Raw genomic sequence first — 18,751 nt, forward strand, 5'->3', positions numbered from 1 at the left:
ATTATACTACCTCTCCAGAATACAAGCTCCCCACCACTACCCCAACATATAAACTGTATATGTGTGGGGGGGTGTTTATATATATATATATTTCTACCCTCACCCTGAATATATAGACAGACCACCTCTTACTCCTACCAAACACATGTATAAACACCCTAGCATTCTCGAAAGAAATACATTTTGAATACTCCTAACAACTCCATACCTTATGAACAAACTTTGATAATGCATGAACCTGATGATGGACACACACACAGATTAGAATACGCAAGTAAGATACATGCAAGTGTCTCCAGCAAACCATTTATGAAACAACTTCCATATATCAAATTATCCCTAGCTATTAGGAGCCAGCTCACACATATGCAAGTACTAACAAATACCCATATCACATATTTCTAATACATAGAAATGCAATTGTCCAACTTCCCTGTAGAAACATAGAACCCCACCTCTTTATCAGATACACATATACTCACTTCCCAAAATACATAAGCTTCAGAGGCTCCTACTGAAAATTACAAATGCACAGCCTCAGCAAATATTCCTCCAAGTGGCCATGCCCCTTGAATACACACACAAACTCATTTAACACATAACTCTCCACAAGTCCCAAATAGAACCACAATTACCCAGAACACTACAAATATGCAATAATATCACCCTATATGCCCTTTGTTCCAAATACACATACAGTACCACACTACTGCCATATACATAACCCCACATTCCCAACCTCTCACACAGAATTAACTCTGCCATCTTGCAGAATACAGAATCATACAAACACGACATACCTACATATACAACATCCACCAGTCCCAGAAAATAGTCACAGACTTGCCCTCTACACATCCAAATATACATAGACAGCTCCTGAAAATGCACACACACAAACACCCCATAACCATACAACATGCCCTGAATACACAAATGATCATCCTACATTCCCCAAATATACAAAATAAACAGACTGGACACCCAAAGTAATATACACCACTGCTTTTCCTGACATTACCCTTACGCATATGCAGATAATCCTTCCAAATCCACCATTAGACACACATAAATCCCCAAATTCATGGGTGATAAAAACACATGTAAACATATTCCCCAAACACCAAATTACAAACACCTCACCACCAACTCCTTGAGTATGCTTGCGTCACATCTCAACACCCTCCAAATACAACACTCACTCTTACACACTCTCACAAAAACACAGGCATGACCTCCCTTCAGACACAAACATCCACAGACAAAACCAACCCACACATTTGACTACATATCAGATTCCCACCAACCAATTAAATATGTACAGACCCCATCTATGCTTGCAAATCAATCATGATTTGACATCAGACTACAAATACATGTTTACTACCACATTCAGCAAAGTTGCTCCCATCACTGACAAAAGAATGCAGTTTGGACATAAGTGTTGATTGATGTTTTTATGACAAGAAGGAAGACACTAGTGAAACCATGAGTGTGTTCCTTCGATCTTCACTCATTTTCCAATCACCTGAGCTACACCTTTGGAACCAGATGAGGGTTTTCAACTCGCAAGAACGTCCCTCTAGCTTTTGTACTCTTCAGAACGCGCAGCCTAGTACGGCACCTGTTTAATAGCTCACACACACTACTTACCCCCCACTGTAGGCCCCGCAATCACTGAACCCTTCATGCAGCCGGCTCCCCAGCGGTGCCAATAACCCTGGGGTAAACCCCTCAAGGGAATCGAGCTCTATGGGGGCGTGAATCCACATTGTGGGGAGTCTCCTTACACGGACAAGGGCACAAATAACCCACAAGGTGAACAACAGCACAGAGCGGTGACACCTGAGGGGTGAAAAGTCCCCGTACCCCTTACCTCAGGGTTCCTAGAATTGACTCCAGAGGCGGCCATGACAGGCCCCGCCCCCGCCGGACGGCCGTTGGGGCCCCAACCTCCGCACTCGCACATGCGCTCCTGTCTTCTGGAGCCGAGCCAACTGCCCCAACAGACGCCAGGAGCTGTTGGAGGACGGAGTTCCGCTTGCCCGAGAGCCCCGCCCCAGTGGGCGTGCGCAGGCGTGCAGGCGCGGGGCACGCGGGGATCTGTTCCAGGAGGTCTCTGCAGGAGAGGAGAGAAATGCAGGGTCGGGCACGCTAGGGAGCATCTCTGGCGACGCTCCTCGCTGGGAACCTTCGTGACGGTCTCTTCTTAAAGCCAGCTCTTGTGAGATGTGCACTCCTGATTTTTATATTGCACACGTGAAACCCATGCACTTAGCTACAAAGAGTTCTGGAGAGCTCTGCTCTAAGCACAGTAGCCTCAATTTGGGGCAAGTGCTTTCATGCCCTTTGGACTGCAGTTCCTTTGTTCTTCTTTATGCCTTTCAAAAAACAGTAGGTCCTTTTTCCTAGCAAGCCTGAAGTTTCCTTTAAAGAACAATTCTAGCAAAGAATTCAGACCTGGGAAACACTCTTAAGATACTGTCTCCTGACTCCGTTCCTAGAGGTTTTCCAAACGCATTTACTCTACTAGAATATTTTTTCTCAGTGTATTTAATACATGGAGGTTTTTCAATAAATGTTGATTCACAGGTGTTTCCTTTGTACGGTTTTTTTTTTTTTAATAACTTTGAGAGAGAGCGGACAATCTGGGTCAATTTCAACACAGCAGGTAGTATGGGAACAATTTCACTTTCCCTCCCTCCTTTTTTGTAATATCTTGCAGACTTTCAGTTGGCATTAAAAACAACAACAACAACAAAAATAGTAGCGGGATCAACTTACTGACCTGACTTTGTAATACTTCCCAAAGAAACTTCAATCATCAGATCCTCTTTCTGGTCAATTGCAAGATTAGAGCATTTCTCACTCAACAGGATGCCTCTGAAGACCCCTCACGTCTAACAGCACTAAGCGCCTCCAAGTGCCCAGACTTGAAAACTCCACAAGACACAAACATGGTATCTCTTCGTTTCTTTAATGTTTCGTGATTGAGTGGAAGATGAACTGTCTTCTGAGGCTTGTGATGCATGTCCAGAGTTGTTTTTTCTCAGTAGTCAATGCCTGCCCGCAGCCTCTGTGCAGGAATAGTCAGAGATCATGATCCAAAGGACTTTTAGATACTCCCTTCAATGACTGCTCTACCCAAATTGCATTTGGGCTAATTTGATTATCTCTGTCCCTGGGGTGTAGGATTTTGAAGTATTACAAAAGTGATTGCAGAATTGGGACTGGCTAATTTTTGCACAGTGCAATTTTTGTATCAGTGGCCTTGAGAAGAGTCCTTCAAATACTGTATCAGAATTATGAGTGAGAATCTTGTAAATAATTGGTTGAATGACTGAACAAAGGGAGGAAGCAACAAGGAAGCCTGCCTTTCTCGAGTGCCTGGGTACAATATTTTGCCTCACCATCCCTCTAGTATGAAGTTATTGGTTGAAAATCATCTGAGTTTTCCTTCATTGTAAAAGCTCCAGTACTGAGCGATATTCCCAAACTGTTTATTTTTTTCAGTCCCCGACAGGAGTTTCTTTAGATATAAAGTTCATTTAGAAACTTTATGTCTAAAGTTTCTTTAGATATAAAGTTTCACCATGATGTTGCTTGAAATATTCTCACCTTATCTTCTCATCTTCTTCTGAGTCAGTTTTTCCTGACAAGGGGCAAGGAACTTCTTAAACACCAACAGGAGTCTTTTTCACACTGTGGAACAGTCCTTCGAAACCTCTGTTTCCTTCCCCAACACCCCACAATCAGTTGGAGTTCTACTGCAGCTACAGCAGTGAGAGAATCTCGTCTCCCAAGAGATTTGGTTGCCATCCTCTGAGGTTTTCAGCCTTCATCTCCCTTGACAAGTTTCCTAACAGTCCTCTCTTCTCACAACACAAAACACGAATACTCTTTCATATCATTTTGATAGTGGTAAACTGACTGACATGGATTCTCAATATGAAAATAATAATCAAACAAGTTTTGCAAAAGGAATGCTACCATGATTCCCATGCAGATGGGGCCATATGCAACGATGAGCCTAGACTGTAAAGAGCAAGTGTATGTAATGCAGACAGGAAATTAACAAACTTGTAAGCAGGGCTTGCAGGCTAGGATTTCGATGGAAGTGGGCTTGTCTGAATGGGGATTGGACACTGGTGGATAAACTCTTGGCATTGTGTCAAGGTGCACATCCATCTCATGGGTAGTGGACTTTTAACACCTAGAAAAACCAGGGCTCTAGGATGTTTAGTCCCTTTAACATAAGGAAAGAGAAGAAGATTTTCTGCCTTCTTGTTCCTTACTTCTGTCCTTACCCCTACTAAGCCAAGATGTCCAGTGCTATATGATGGCTCTTCCAAATCCATTTCATCCAAAGAGCCTGCAGATTTTGTGTATGTTTACAGTTGTGTTTTCTGTTGGAGCCAAGGTGCACACTTGAGTCTCATCCCTCCAAGTTCTCTTTCTCATAAGGATGAGTAACTGATAATAGCTTAGTATGTTCTGATTTTTTGGTAGTGTTGCCAGATAAAATACAGATTTCGAGTTAAATGTAAATTTCAGATAAACAGGGAAAGACTTTGCAGTAAAACTATGTCCAAAATGTTGCATGGGACAAAGTTGTACTAAAAATGAATTCATTGTTTATGTGAAATTCAAAAGTCAAATTCAGTTAGGCATTTGTTACTTTTCTTTACTAGATCGAGCCACCCTATTCTTTCAGGTGCTTTGAAATTTAAGAGACTAGAAAGTCTTGTTCTAGGAATCTAGTGCAGAAAGAGAGGAGCCACGATACCCGTACAAAGACAATCATTGGAAATATCCTCAGATATATTGGAACATATATGAATTTTCATCTAGAAAAAAAATGAAGGAATTTTAAAAAATGAAAACAGATTGCCTTCGTTTTTAGTTGCATGACGTATCTCTGGGAAGATTTTTGTGAAAGAGATAACACTGGTTTCCTCCGGGAAAGAGGATTGGGTTGACAGGGGAAAGAGGTGGGAGGAGGACTCGCCACTGCATATTCCATTTTGCACAATTTAATTTTGAACCATGAGGAGGTGTTGCTCGCTTAAAATATTATACTAAAATCATTTAAAAGGTAAAAAACTCAATCTTTTACAACCATGGAATACTATGAGAAAGATATTTAGTGAATTCTGGTCTTGGACATGGGGGCTGCATGACGGTTTTTTGATGGACGGGGGCTTTCCAGCACAAAGGATCATTAGTAAGGCTGGTCCTGCTGGATGTTGGTTGGAGCACAAGGACCACTCCCTTAGGAGTGATGTACATACAGCAGTCAAAGACACTGGATCTGCTGAGACAATCCTAATTTCAAATACTCAGTTCCATGTGGCCATAAATACCCAAGTGTTTATCAGACTAACAGTTCTGAATTTTGTTCAGAAAGTCTAGTCTCTGTTGAAGTAAGTCAAGAGCCAGGTAGGAAGCAGAGTGTGTTGAGGGACACAAAACTAGGTTGATGGAAAAAGAAGTGAAAGGAAGGGAACATCAAGTCCAACCTCAGTGCCGTGAATCAAAAACAGTCTATAAACTGCGTAAAGAGGCACATGCCAATTGTGTTGCCACTGTGTGAGGTGGAAGGAACTTCCGGTTCTTGCCTACCTGCCAGAGCCCTCGTGGAATGTCTCCCTACCCCCACCCTACCCAGACCCACGTGCCCTCTGCCCCTCCCCCACTGCAGAATGTTTCAGCCACATTCTACTGTTATGACTCAAACCTGCCCCTCCTTCAGTTGGATCCTGAGCGTCTGTTGAAGCAGGTCACTCTCTGGGTCCTGGTCTTGACTTTTCTCATTGAGGCTACCAGGCAGCAGTAGTCCGTGCCCAAGCCTGCAGGATGGCTTCAGAAGGAGGTAAGCCTATAGGCTGGGGGTGTGTTCTCAGAGACCCTGCCATCCCTCACATCCTTTGGGTTCACACGTGACACTTCACGGTGGGCACACAGTTGGACTGACGTAGAGGGAGAAGAGAGCACTGGACACACGAGGACATTTCACCTGGGGAGACTGGGGAGCCTGAAGAAACCTGAGACTGCACTGGGGAGGAGGGGTCATTGGAGGCGGATCAAGAGGAATTGCCCTGGCTATGGAGAAAGGATGGCAGCAGGCAGGTTGATTCTTTCTAGAAGGGAGACAAGCCACTTTGAAACGTGTGTGTAAGGATGTGTGTGATGTCCTGGTGGTGACACAGGGAGGGTCATGAGGAAAGCCTAGACGTGTCTTGTGTTCCTGAGGCACCTGAAGCTTGCCTCACCATATCTTTCTAAGGGATTTGAACAGGAGCATACTGTATCTAAGGGGGCCGTGGGGAGAGATGGTCTTGGTGAGAAAACTATTCAGTGGGGCTGTGTGTGGCCACACCTGCAGTGAAGTGCCCTCTCCGAGAGCTAGGCAGGAGGTTACTCTAACTGCCGCAGCCCACACCTCGTCCACTCCTCCCAGCCCAAAGCTCACTTCTCAGTTCAGGCAACTGTTGCTTTGGATTCAACAGGGGATGGGCAACCGTGTAACTTCAGCCAAAAGAGGGCTCAGGTTCCTGAGTTGCTCTGAATTGTTCTTCCTTTTGTGGAATCGCAGTACTTCAGACCTACTTCACCTCGTCCAGTATCTCATGGTGGACCCTCAGGCTGCCTTGAGAGGAAGAGTTTGTTCATATTTCCTGTCACTCCTTCATGGACAGGGGACAGATGTGGAGTGGGGTTGTTTCGGGTGGAATGTCTGTGAAGGCTGCTTCCTCTTTTAAAGGGGGAAGGAGTGTAGCCCAGGGGCAGGAAGACGATCTTCTGTGTTATTATTAAACGTCCTATGACACCTGTTCTGGTTAATTAGGTGCACCGTGGTGTGTACCTTGTTCTCATGAACAAGGATGTGATCCAGACAACTTGATCGCCATGGCAACTGGCTTCTGCCTGCTTCTCAGATTGTCTTTCCGTTATTGGGAGCTGGAGGGGGAAGGACCACAGGCGGTCTGTACTCCCATGACCAATGTAACATGACAATTCCCTGGCCCTTGTCTAATCCTCTGCAGCCATCACTGGCTGTGAAATGACAGAATCTAAGGGACACGCGCCAACTTCTCACACACCACTCCCCCCACCCCCGCCTCTTAGGAACAAAACCCCTGAGTGATGACAGTGACTGGGTACTGGGGAGGGGGTGGCAGGACCTGGCCCATGTTACGTGTCTGCTGTGGGTTGTTCTGAGATGCAGGTGCATTCTGGGCAGGTGTTATGGGTTTGTATCGGGATTCCATTAGAGAGATATTTTCCAGCATTTTGTTTTGTTTTGTGAGGCTAGGAAAGAAAGAGGGGATTTCTACTGAGCATCAGGAAAAGGAGGACTGAGGAGGAGGTGGGGCCCTAATATTTTACACAATACCTGTCCACAAAGGGCTTTTGGGTGCCTAGAACTTACCTTGGAGAAGGTCCCTACCTGCTAGTACGCCGGCTGAGGGGCATTTCTCACAGAGCAGATGTCCACACAGTTCCAGATCTTGGGAGACAGCCTGTGAGGCTTAGGTGCCAGGGGGTGCCTTAGGGAGGCTCTCCAAGTCAGTGCTTGCTGAGGTGATTTCTTCTCGGCAGACAGGGGTCAGGGACCTTGGTGGATGGGCGCGGGGTCACCAGTGGAATAATTCTCAACTGGAGGTCAGGGCATGAAAATCACTTGAAGACCTTTGCACGCTGCACAGTTTCCCTTGTCCAAGTGTCCCTCACCTGTGGAGATTTACACTCTGATGCCACAGAAAGCCTCAGTCCCACTTGCCCATTCTCCTCCTCCATTCACTCCTTTCCTTTGCCTCAACAGCATGTCCAGTGCTGGGAACGGATGTGACCATGAACCCCGGTGCCTCCTTGTCTACTTTCACGGCAGTGCCCTTCCCTCCACCCATTCCTGGCGCCCAGCACCGGCCACCCTGGCAGCAGCACCTGCCACGTCCCATCACCCCAGCATTCCCTCCTGGCAGCAGCCTGCTGCTGCCAGCTTTCCCCAGGACGCCTATGGTGGCTAATGGTGGCCGTGGCCCCAGTGCCCCTGGGGCTTGCAACCTCACGGTCCAAGTGAGGTCACAAGGGAGGACAGTGGAGGCCCCCCAGTCTCAGACCTTTGTCGTTACTCAGGCCCCCCTCAACTGGAGCGCTCCAGGGGCCCTCAGCAGGAGTGCTGCATGTCCTGCACCCGTATTCATAGCAACCCCTGTGATGGGGACCGTTGTGACTGCTTCAGCTGTTGGAGTTAGTCAGGCTGGCAAGGGAGGCTGGACCCCAGGCTTTCCTCCTCAAGCTCCACCACCAGCTGCCCAGCTGGCCCCTATCATTCGCCCAGGGAACTCTGGGCCATGGCCACATGGAACTTCCAGGGAGGGCCGGCTGGCCACCGACCAGTCCAACGCCTCGCAGGATGGCTCCTCTAACACCCAGAGAGAGTACAGTAACTTCCTACGTTGGCAGCACATCAAGCCCCTGGCCCGGAGACACTTTCACCTGAGTCCTGATGCAGAAGCTTTTTCCTGCTTTCTCATGTGAGTGAACGCTCAGAGGGTCCTGAGCTTATGGGAGCTTTTAGATAAAGAGGAACTGGGGATGGACTCGCACGTTAGGTTTCTAGGGCTACTGGAAGGAAGGTGTGAGGGCGATGTCCATGCTATGAGAAGGCACATTGTCGGTCACATGGGTGGGCCTGCCAGTCCGTGACATCAGGACTGAAATGTGCCCTATCTCAACTGGCCCCACCACCCTGTGAGTCTGACCAGCTTGCTCTTCCATGATTCTCATGGTAATATGGACTGAAGACTTGCAGTCAGAGAGGGTCGTGGTGTAAGGTGAGGAGCCAAGGAGTGGATGCTGCACTCTCCTGTGGTGCCGTGTCCTTCATACAGGACGTGAGCGTACATGGCCAGGGGAGGTCACTTCAGAGGAGGGGGAGGAGCGCGGGGCCCAGGAGAGCGCTTTATGCATGCCTCCACTTCGTTGTGGAGAAGTCCACTAGGAACAGGGTGATGGTAGAGCTCTCCTAAGGGCGTGGGCTCTCTCCCACTAGAGTTGTGAGCCTGGCAGGCATTTCCATCCTAAACCTCCGGTCCCTCGTAAAAAGGGGACAATTACACTTCACTCAGAGGACTGTGCAGAAGACGCCTTGGGCTAATCTATGAAGTGTGAGCAGATTGCTTGGCACATGCCACGCCTCATTGATGATAGTGATTTTTATGATGAAAATGCAGCCTTGAGGAGGAAAAGAGCTCCCCAAGGCACAATGTCCCAGCTCTAGCCTGGGAGTGGATGGTCGTCCTTGAGTGAGTGTGAGGCGGTGACAGCAGTGGCCGGGAAGGCTTGTCTTTGCCCTCCCAGACGCCCGCCTCTCACCCTCCTGTTGCTCAGTCATGCTGGGTTGAGTGATGTGTGGTCCACATGGGCGGGTGGGGTCAGGCAGGTGGGGGCTGGGCTGGGCCCGGAGACTGACCCCGAGGGCTTACAGCCCAGTGCTTCGATCCGTGGCCCGCCTGAATCCCAACATGCCGCTGGAGGAGGGACTGTGGAGGGCCGTGCAGGAATGGCGGCGCTTGAGCAACCTTGACCGGATGATCTACTACGAGAGGGCGGAAAAGTGAGTCAGCGTCCTGGGCCCAGGGGCTGCGTGGAGGGTGAGGCGAGTGGGTGAGGGCAGGGTCTGGCCGTGGGGATGCTCATCAGAGAGGACAGAGGAGAAGGGCTGTCACCCAGCACAGGGGCCCCGCAGCCCAGGGGCCCTACTGTCCCCCAGAAACCCCTCCCTCACCTTGAGAGTTTGAGACTTCTGTCCTTCCTCCACCAGGAGCTCTGCCCTCCCCTGATTTTGACCTACCCTTGCCTTGACATGAAGGTCTCAGGACGGGGCAGGGTGAAGCTGTGAGTCCAGTAGGGGTCCAACTCCGGCCATATGGGCTGGGCCGGGGAAAGAGCTCCACCCGCCAGCCTGCTGCTTCCTTAGTGGTGGGTGGCTGGCGGCCACTAACATAAACTTGGGACCACCTCTTCTCATGAAAAGTGCCCTGTGTGGGTACCCTGGCATCCCTGAAGAGGCTGGGGAAGCCAGCTGTCGTCAGCCCAAGGGTCTCCGGCCCTTCCAGTGTTTGCTCCATGGTAATCCCCTTGGTTTAAGAAACAAAAGCAAACAAACGAGCGCCTCTCAGAGGAAGGGAAGGCCTCTCCTCTAAGCTCAGCATCCACATCGTCCAGCCTCTCCTGGGCCCTGTCTCCAGGTCTATGTTCCAGGACTCTCAGTCCTAGCCCAGGGTCCTGGATTCGGTCAGGGACCCCTGTGGGGAACACATGCCTGTTCCAGCCTCTGGCTGTCAGCCCTTCATGTGGTTCTGGACGGGGACGGGGGCATGAGGAGGGTGGCCCCTGGGTCAGCCATGTGTCCAGTTGACCTGGTTCAATTCAGCGACCTGGGTCTATGCTGTTGAATGCCCTCCAGTGCTGGTGAGGCAGGAAGGGTCCCAGATCTTGTTATCACTTCCAGGAGCAGCTCTCTGCTGTGGACAGCACCTCACAGGGCCTTGACGGCCCCAAGGCACAACCTCTCCCAGTGCCTCATTCTTGGCTGCCTTTGTTGGGCTCCAGAACCCAGGCCTTTTTCTCAGGGTGGCCTGTGCCTCCGTCACCCCCCAGGTTCATGGAATTTGCGGCCGAGGAGGAGATGCACATTCAGCATTTGCAGTGGATGCAGTGCGCGCAGGACCTGCCTCCTCCAGCCCCACCGAAGCTGGATCCTCGGGGGCCCCCAGCCCCGAAAGTGGGCCTTCAGCCAGGCACCCAGGTTCCCACTGGAGCTGAAGGCACAGGTAACAGGGGCCTAGGGTTGGCCACCGTCCCCATGTGGATCCTTTTCTTTCAAGACAGGGGCATTGGTCTTTCAACCAAAACAGCCACCGAGGCGGGGGGTGGGGGGGTGGGGTCTCAGCTGCCCTTTGTCACTACGGGGTATTGACTTGGTCAGTTTTGTAACTCCTCTCACACCTCCCTGTCAAAGGACCCCACACGAAGTCTGCCTAAGAAGTGGGCTTGATGGGGAGACCCCTAGAAAATTGGAGGTTCCCCACTTCCTTACTTGTGACTCTCTTAGATGACCCCCTAACCTCCCCTCTCCAACTGTGCATGAGGCTTCAGATGGTCCTGACCCCTCCCACAACCACATCAACGTCCCCCAAACAATGCCCTCACCAACGTGCGCTCCGTGGTCAGGAGGTGGACCGGGAGTCCCTCACCTTCCTTCCCTTCCTCCTGCTCTGCCTCAGCCTGTGCTCCCAGGATGTCCGGCCCCAGGGCCCAGCCCTCGCACCCGAAGCCACACAGATCCCAGCGGACCCCGGAGACCAAGGCGCCCAAGGAGATTCCCCCTGAGACTGTGAGGGAGTATGTGGACAGGATGGAGGCGATGGTGGGGCCCGTCCACTCAGCCCCAGGCAAGTCACATGCAGAATGTGGAAAGGACGGAAATGAGCTGAAGCAGGAAGAGGACGACACCTACTTGGACCCGTGTCTCTTGAGCTACACTGACGAGCTGCGTTCCCGGGAACACTCTGTCACCAAGGTAGGCTGGGCCTGGAGCCTGGGGTCTACAAGATGCCAGGGCATGGAACTCTCAGCACCCAAGATCTGGGTTCTGCTCAGGCCGATGGGACTTAAGCTCAGCTCCTTGTTCCTGAGCCTGGTGTTAGGGGAGGTTTACGCAGATGTATGTGTGTATATGTTTGTGTCTGTGTGTATGCCTTTGTGTGTCTGTGTATGTGCATCTGTATAAGTGCTCTTTTGTGTGTGACTGTGTATGTGCATGTGTATGTGTGTGTGTGTGTGTGTGTGTGCTGACCATCCCCGCCTTGTGGAGGAGAGTGGGGGTGGGTCTCTGCTTTTCACTTTCCCTCCTGGTCTTCTTGTGTCACAGGCCACTCCTGGCCAAGGATGCTCACAGCCTCTTCTTTCTGTCCAAGGTGGAGGCAGTCATTCACCGTCGATTCCTGGCAGAATTGTTTTCCCCAGACCCACAGTTGGATGTCTTGGCCCTTGCTGAGGAGCTGAAGCAGGAGGAAGGACTCACCCCTGAAGAAGTGAGCCAGGGGAGGGAGAGGGACACTTAGGGTGCCAGGGGACTCCAGGGGAGGGGGGACCCCAGGTGATCCACGGGACAGGGGAAACCAGGTGGCCCAGGGGAGCCAGAGGAGGGAGGGATCGTAGGTAGAACAGGGGAGACAAGGGACACCCAGGAAGACCAGGGCACGGAGGGACCCCAGTGAGCAGGGGAGAGGTAGTGCCCCAGAAAAGGAGGCCCACATGGCTCTGTCCGTCCCTTCCCTGCCTCGGAGGCCTGGCATGGGGAAAGGCCCTCTCTGGGGTGGGTGCAGCGCAGGGTGATAGGAAGGAGAGGATGGGGAGCCGGGAGCGGAGGGAAGGACACACAGCTGGGAATAAGGTGCAGGAGGATGGCAGGAATGCCACCGTGTCTGTATTTGGAGTCTAGTCCTGGGGTCCCCCGTCCCCTCCTCCCCCCCAGGGCCATTGTCCCACTGCCCAGTGCTCCTCCTCTCACACGTGCGAGTGGAGCCGTCACTGTCCTCCTCCCTCCTACCAGCTGGTGCAGAAACGACTCCTGGCCTTGAAAGAGGACGAGGGTGGGCCGGCAGCCCCGAGCCACAGTGCACCCGGAGTGGGCTCAATTCCATCTGAGTCCCACGCCGGCCAAGGTGCCCAGAGGCACGACCAAGACCGCCATCGAGGGGTCAGTGATGAAGCCTGCCCACCAGAGATTGATGTTGAGGCTCTTCATAGGCCCATCCGAACAGACACTGGCCCGTTCGTGCTCAGAGTCTTTGTTCCCTCTCGAGGACGTCAGGCTGGCAAGGGAGGCTGGACCCCAGGCTTTCCTCCTCAAGCTCCACCACAAGCTGCCCAGCTGGCCCCTATCATTCGCCCAGGGAACTCTGGGCCATGGCCACATGGCACTTCCAGGGAGGGCCGCCTGGCCACCAACCAGCCCAACGCCTCGCAGGATGGCTCCTCTAACACCCAGAGAGAGTACAGTAACTTCCTACGTTGGCAGCACATCAAGCCCCTGGCCCGGAGACACTTTCACCTGAGTCCTGATGCAGAAGCTTTTTCCTGCTTTCTCATGTGAGTGAACGCTCAGAGGGTCCTGAGCTTATGGGTGCTTTTAGATAAAGAGGAACTGGGGATGGACTCGCACGTTAGGTTTCTAGGGCTACTGGAAGGAAGGTGTGAGGGCGATGTCCATGCTATGAGAAGGCACATTGTCGGTCACATGGGTGGGCCTGCCAGTCCGTGACATCAGGACTGAAATGTGCCCTATCTCAACGGGTCCCACCACCCTGTGAGTCTGGCCAGCTTGCTCTTCCATGATTCTCATGGTAATATGGACTGAAGACTTGCAGTCAGAGAGGGTCGTGGTGTAAGGTGAGGAGCCAAGGAGTGGATGCCGCACTCTCCTGTGGTGCCGTGTCCTTCATACAGGACTTGAGTGTACATGGCCAGGGGAGGTCATTTCAGAGGAGGAGGAGGAGCGCGGGGCCCAGGAGAGCGCTTTATGCATGCCTCCACTTCGTTGTGGAGAATTCCACTAGGAACAGGGTGATGGTAGAGATCTCCTAAGGGCGTGGGCTCTCTCCCACTAGAGTTGTGAGCCTGGCAGGAATTTCCATCCTAAACCTCCGGTCCCTCGTAAAAAGGGGACAATTACACTTCACTCAGAGGACTGTGCAGAAGACGCCTTGGGCTAATCTATGAAGTGTTAGCAGATTGCATGGCACATGCCACGCCTCATTGACGATGATGATTTTTATTATGAAAATACAGCCTTGAGGAGGAAAAGAGCTCCCCAAGGCACAATGTCCGAGCTCTAGCCTGGGAGTGGGTGGTCGTCCTTGAGTGAGTGTGAGGCGGTGACAGCAGTGGCCGGGAAGGCTTGTCTTTGCCCTCCCAGACGCCCGCCTCTCACCCTCCTGTTGCTCAGTCACTCTGGGTTGAGTGATGTGTGGTCCACATGGGTGGGTGGGGTCAGGCAGGTGGGGGCTGGGCTGGGCCCGGAGACTGACCCCGAGTGCTTACAGTCCAGTGCTTCGATCCGTGGCCCGCCTGAATCCCAACATGCCGCTGGAGGAGGGACTGCGGAGGGCCGTGCAGGAATGGCGGCGCTTGAGCAACCTTGACCGGATGATCTACTACGAGAGGGCGGAAAAGTGAGTCAGCGTCCTGGGCCCAGGGGCTGCGTGGAGGGTGAGGCGAGTGGGTGAGGGCAGGGTCTGGCCGTGGGGATGCTCATCAGAGAGGACAGAGGAGAAGGGCTGTCACCCAGCACAGGGGCCCCGCAGCCCAGGGGCCCTACTGTCCCCCAGAAACCCCTCCCTCACCTTGAGAGTTTGAGACTTCTGTCCTTCCTCCACCAGGAGCTCTGCCTTCCCCTGATTTTGACCTACCCTTGCCTTGACATGAAGGTCTCAGGACGGGGCAGGGTGAAGCTGTGAGTCCAGTAGGGGTCCAACTCCGGCCATATGGGCTGGGCCGGGGAAAGAGCTCCACCCGCCAGCCTGCTGCTTCCTTAGTGGTGGGTGGCTGGCGGCCACTAACATAGATTTGGGACCACCTCTCCTCATGAAAAGTGCCCTGAGTGGGTACCCTGGCATCCCTGAAGAGGCTGGGGAAGCCAGCTGTCGTCGGCCCAAGGGTCTCCGGCCCTTCCAGTGTTTGCTCCATGGTAATCCCCTTGGTTTAAGAAACAAAAGCAAACAAACGAGCGCCTCTCAGAGGAAGGGAAGGCCTCTCCTCTAAGCTCAGCATCCACATCGTCCAGCCTCTCCTGGGCCCTGTCTCCAGGTCTATGTTCCAGGACTCTCAGTCCTAGCCCAGGGTCCTGGATTCGGTCAGGGACCCCTGTGGGGAACACATGCCTGTTCCAGCCTCTGGCTGTCAGCCCTTCATGTGGTTCTGGACGGGGACGGGGGCATGAGGAGGGTGGCCCCTGGGTCAGCCATGTGTCCAGTTGACCTGGTTCAATTCAGCGACCTGGGTCTATGCTGTTGAATGCCCTCCAGTGCTGGTGAGGCAGGAAGGGTCCCAGATCTTGTTATCACTTCCAGGAGCAGCTCTCTGCTGTGGACAGCACCTCACAGGGCCTTGACGGCCCCAAGGCACAACCTCTCCCAGTGCCTCATTCTTGGCTGCCTTTGTTGGGCTCCAGAACCCAGGTCTTTTTCTCAGGGTGGCCTGTGCCTCCGTCACCCCCCAGGTTCATGGAATTTGCGGCCGAGGAGGAGATGCACATTCAGCATTTGCAGTGGATGCAGTGCGCGCAGGACGTGCCTCCTCCAGCCCCACCGAAGCTGGATCCTCGGGGGCCCCCAGCCCCGAAAGTGCACCTTCAGCCAAGCACCCAGGTTCCCACTGGAGCTGAAGGCACAGGTAACAGGGGCCTAGGGTTGGCCACCGTCCCCACGTGGATCCTTTCCTTTCAAGACAGGGGCATTGGTCTTTCAACCAAAACAGCCACCGAGGCGGGATGTGGAGGGGTGGGGTCTCAGCTGCCCTTTGTCACTACGGGGTATTGACTTGGTCAGTTTTGTAACTCCTCTCACACCTCCCTGTCAAAGGACCCCACACGAAATCTGCCTAAGAAGTGGGCTTGATGGGGAGACCCCTAGAAAATTGGAGGTTCCCCACTTCCTTACTTGTGACTCTCTTAGATGACCCCCTTACCTCCCCTCTCCAACTGTGCATGAGGCTTCAGATGGTCCTGACCCCTCCCACACCCACATCAACGTCCCCCAAACAATGCCCTCACCAACATGCGCTCGGTGGTCAGGAGGTGGACCGGGAGTCCCTCACCTTCCTTCCCTTCCTCCTGCTCTGCCTCAGCCTGTGCTCCCAGGATGTCCGGCCCCAGGGCCCAGCCCTCGCACCCGAAGCCACACAGATCCCAGCGGACCCCGGAGACCAAGGCGCCCAAGGAGATTCCCCCTGAGACTGTGAGGGAGTATGTGGACAGGATGGAGGCGATGGTGGGGCCCGTCCACTCAGCCCCAGGCAAGTCACATGCAGAATGTGGAAAGGACGGAAATGAGCTGAAGCAGGAAGAGGACGACACCTACTTGGACCCGTGTCTCTTGAGCTACACTGACGAGCTGCGTTCCCGGGAACACTCTGTCACCAAGGTAAGCTGGGCCTGGAGCCTGGGGTCTACAAGATGCCAGGGCATGGAACTCTCAGCACCCAAGATCTGGGTTCTGCTCAGGCCGATGGGACTTAAGCTCAGCTCCTTGTTCCTGAGCCTGGTGTTAGGGGAGGTTTACGCAGATGTATGTGTGTATATGTTTGTGTCTGTGTGTATGCCTTTGTGTGTCTGTGTATGTGCATCTGTATAAGTGCTCTTTTGTGTGTGACTGTGTATGTGCATGTGTGTGTGTGTGTGTGTGTGTGCTGACCATCCCCGCCTTGTGGAGGAGAGTGGGGGTGGGTCTCTGCTTTTCACTTTCCCTCCTGGTCTTCTTGTGTCACAGGCCACTCCTGGCCAAGGATGCTCACAGCCTCTTCTTTCTGTCCGAGGTGGAGGCAGTCATTCATCCTCGATTCCCGGCAGAATTGTTTTCCCCAGAGCCACAGCTGGATGTCTTGGCCCTTGCTGAGGAGCTGAAGCAGGAGGAAGGACTCACCCCTGAAGAAGTGAGCCAGGGGAGGGAGAGGGACACTTAGGGAGCCAGGGGACTCCAGGGGAGGGGGGACCCCAGGTGATCCAGGGGACAGGGGAAACCAGGTGGCCCAGGGGAGCCACAGGAGGGAGGGATCGCAGGTAGAACAGGGGAGACAAGGGACACCCAGGAAGACCAGGGCACGGAGGGACCCCAGTGAGCAGGAGAGAGGTAGGGCCCCAGAGCAGGAGGCCCACATGGCTCTGTCCATCCCTTCCCTGCCTCGGAGGCCTGGCATGGGGAAGGGCCCTCTCTGGGGTGGGTGCAGCGCAGGGTGATAGGAAGGAGAGGATGGGGAGCCGGGAGCGGAGGGAAGGACACACAGCTGGGAATAAGGTGCAGGAGGATGGCAGGAATGCCACCGTGTCTGTATTTGGAGTCTAGTCCTGGGGCCCCCCGTCCCCTCCTCCCCCCCAGGGCCATTGTCCCACTGCCCAGTGCTCCTCCTCTCACACGTGCGCGTGGAGCCGTCACTGTCCTCCTCCCTCCTACCAGCTGGTGCAGAAACGACTCCTGGCCTTGAAAGAGGACGAGGGTGGGCCGGCAGCCCCGAGCCACAGTGCACCCGGAATGGGCTCAAGTCCTTCTGAGTCCCACGCCGGCCAAGGTGCCCAGAGGCACGACCAAGACCGCCATCGAGGGGTCAGTGATGAAGCCTGCCCACCAGAGATTGATGTTGAGGCTCTTCATAGGCCCATCCGAGCAGACACTGGCCCTTTCAGGCCCAAAGTCTTTGTTCCCTCTCGAGGACGTCAGGAGGTCTCTCCATTCTGGGCCGGACGGCTCTCCCCTCCCCAGGGTCAAAGGCGCACTGGCCCTCTACTGGGACCCAGGGATGCGTCTGTTCTCAGAGAGGCGTCTCCTGTTCCGGAGGCCCGAGTGCCCAGGGACGCGTCCAGTGAGGCCGAGGAGGCGCTCCCCAGCCTGGCCTCCCCCTTGACCTCTCCGCAGAGCCTGCCGCCTTGCCGGCTGTCCCAGAGTCCTGCCCCTGCCTCAGGCCTGGCCTCCCCTGGAGGTTGGGGGGCCCAGAGTGCTCCCCAGGCCCCCTCCCCTCAGAGAAGAGGCCCCAGCCCAACTCCACCAGCCGCTCCCAAGTCGAGGAAGCGGGCTCTGTGTGGGCGCCCAGCCGCTGCTGAGAAGCTGCCCATCCCCGGGGCTGGCCACGGGGTCTCTGCGAGGCCAGCCTTGGCTCTGGGGCTGGCTCGCCCCTCACAGCCGAGAAAGAGAAAGCGTGACCCTTTTGTCACAGGGAAGAGGAGGAAGAGGAAGAGGAAGCACTGCAGCCAGTAGGGAACAGCCGGGCCGGCCCTCCAGGGCGAGCCCCCCAGGGCGGCCCCCAGGGGAGCCTAGGGGCTCCTCCTCACCCCAGTGCTGATCCTGGGATTGTGGGGGGTTAGGGAGGTGGGGGAGGTGGGTGTGGGCAGGACCTTTGGAGTGATGTATGAAAATTGTGAATAAAGATAGTTTTGGTGGGAAATGCTCTCAGGCCACTGTCATCTTCTTCGTGTGGAGCTGCTCCACAGAGAGCGATCCTGAGAGGAAGGAAGGGTGAGGGAGGTCACAGGAGCTATGGATCTACAGGTGGCCAAACCTTTCCTCCACATAGACAAGGACTCCTCAGGCTGCCCCTGGGAACGCATAGCTCTCACTTTCCCCAGGGACCCCCTCATCATGCCCTTCTCTAAAGCCTGCTTGGCTAGGGGCCTTCTGGGGCATCTGTAGCATCTTCTGCATCCCTGAACCGTCTGGGGAGGGAGAGCTGCTTTTGTGCCTCTCAGCCCTCTGGACACTAACCAGTTTCTAGGACGGAGCCTGGAGACGGCCCTTGTCTTTATGGAGCTGCTCTCTGCTTCCCTGAAGTGGCCAGGCGATGGCGCTGGGGTGACCCTCCGCTCATCCAGGGTTTCCTGTGTGGGTGGCCTGACCAGAGAGGAAAAGTCTTGGCCATGGGGACAGGACTGTCTGCCTCGTCATAGCGGGAGCGTTCTCTAGTCCCACTGGGA

At 53.7% G+C, this 18,751-nt stretch overlaps 1 protein-coding gene across 1 annotated transcript; it reads left to right on the plus strand.

Annotated features, from left to right (window-relative positions):
- Positions 1–1,910: 1,910 nt before the first annotated feature.
- On the plus strand, positions 1,911–18,286 carry LOC309653904 (NUT family member 2G-like; the record flags this gene model as incomplete). Its single annotated transcript, XM_082478662.1, has 8 exons — positions 1,911–2,062; positions 7,764–8,540; positions 9,494–9,622; positions 10,669–10,841; positions 11,295–11,395; positions 16,074–16,214; positions 16,606–16,722; positions 17,244–18,286. 8 exons carry the CDS (start codon positions 1,911–1,913, stop codon positions 18,036–18,038), a joined length of 2,385 nt encoding a protein of 794 aa, XP_082334788.1. The 3' UTR covers positions 18,039–18,286.
- Positions 18,287–18,751: the final 465 nt, after the last annotated feature.

This window comes from Balaenoptera physalus, assembly GCF_965194825.1.
Source record: "Balaenoptera physalus genome assembly, contig: HAP1_SCAFFOLD_1429, whole genome shotgun sequence".
Taxonomy (NCBI): domain Eukaryota; kingdom Metazoa; phylum Chordata; class Mammalia; order Artiodactyla; family Balaenopteridae; genus Balaenoptera; species Balaenoptera physalus.